Genomic DNA, 1355 nt, shown 5'->3' on the forward strand with positions numbered 1-1355 from the left:
AGGCAGAGGCAGACATATCTCTGTGAGTTCAAGGCCAGCCTGATCTATAAACCAAGTCCAGGGCAGCCAAGGCTACATGGAGAAACATTGTCTTGGAAAAAAACAAACAAACAACAACAACAGCAACACAAAAACAAACAAACCTGTTTGCAGCATGAGACTTTAGGGTTTTGTTTTTGTTTTGTTTTTGAGACAGGGTTTCTCTGGGTAGGAGCTTTGGCTGTCTTAGGCTCACTTTGTAGACCAGGCTGGCCTCGAACTCAGAATGTGCCTGCCTAGGCCTCACCAGTGCTGGGATTAAAGCTATGCACCACCACACCCAGCTCGGGACTTTAAACGGAATACAAAGAGATAATGGAACAAGCAATATGTCCTTTATTGTGCAGATCACTTCGGTACAAGTAAATTTAAAAAATTACATTATGTACTAGGGGGAAAAAAAGATTTTGTTTGTTTTAGTGTAGGATATGGTTTACATCACCATACCTTTCCCACTTAAAGAATTAGTGAAGGACTCCTCCCTCATGGGGGGGGGGGGCAAGAGGGGCCCCAGATGGCTGCTCTCCACTATGGTCCTTTCCTTACGCTCTGTGAGGAATGGCCAGTGGATGAGACTAAACAGGGCCAGGATTTGGGCACTTGCCTGCGGCAGCGGGTAGCACAGGCCTTTCGAGAGGGAGAGAACTCTCAGATTGCAGAACCCGAGGCCTGTGATCAGATGTACGAGTGCTTAGCACGACTGCATTCAAACTACTACAAACACAAGTACCCGCGACCCAGGTACACCAGTGTTAGTGGCCTGTCCGTGGAAGAGTACAAGCTGCTCCTGTCCACACACACTTTGGAAGAGTTTCAAGAGATGAATAAGAACATATGGAAAAAACTACAGGAGCAGCATAAAGCTTGGGGCTAGGGTCTTGTCCTACCCACATACCTGATCTTCCGATGCTCATCAATAAACCTGCCCGCTTCTGCGAAAGAAAAGAAAGAAAGAAAGAAAGAAAGAAAGAAAGAAAGAAAGAAAGAAAGAAAGAAAAAGAATTAGTGAAATTTTGCTGGCCCTGGTAGGACATACCTTTAATCCCAGCACTTGGGAGGCGGAGGTAAGTGAGTTCGAGGCTAGGCTAGTCCACAAAGTGAGTTACAGGACAGCCAAATCAACATAGTGAGACCCTGTCTAGAAAACACACACACACACACACACACACACACAAATAAAATTTTAATTCTATCCTACTGGGCTCAGGGGTGTTTGTCTTTGCTATGCCCAGATCCTTTTTATTCCACTATGTATCATTAACGAACCATCTTCTGCTTTCTCAGATGGACATAGTCTCCAAATCTAAGGCCAGTCG

At 45.2% G+C, this 1355-nt stretch overlaps 1 protein-coding gene across 1 annotated transcript; it reads left to right on the forward strand.

Moving 5' to 3' along the window:
• Positions 1-553: 553 nt before the first annotated feature.
• LOC311607311 (ubiquinol-cytochrome c reductase complex assembly factor 2-like) lies at positions 554-913 on the forward strand (the record flags this gene model as incomplete). The annotated part of the gene is made up of 1 exon (XM_084798975.1): positions 554-913. The coding sequence occupies one exon, from the start codon at positions 554-556 to the stop codon at positions 911-913; it is 360 nt and encodes a 119-aa protein (XP_084655101.1).
• Between the last annotated feature and the right edge of the window lie 442 nt (positions 914-1355).

Source organism: Acomys minous (genome assembly GCF_964271855.1).
Source record: "Acomys minous genome assembly, chromosome: 10".
Classification (NCBI taxonomy): Eukaryota; Metazoa; Chordata; class Mammalia; order Rodentia; family Muridae; genus Acomys; species Acomys minous.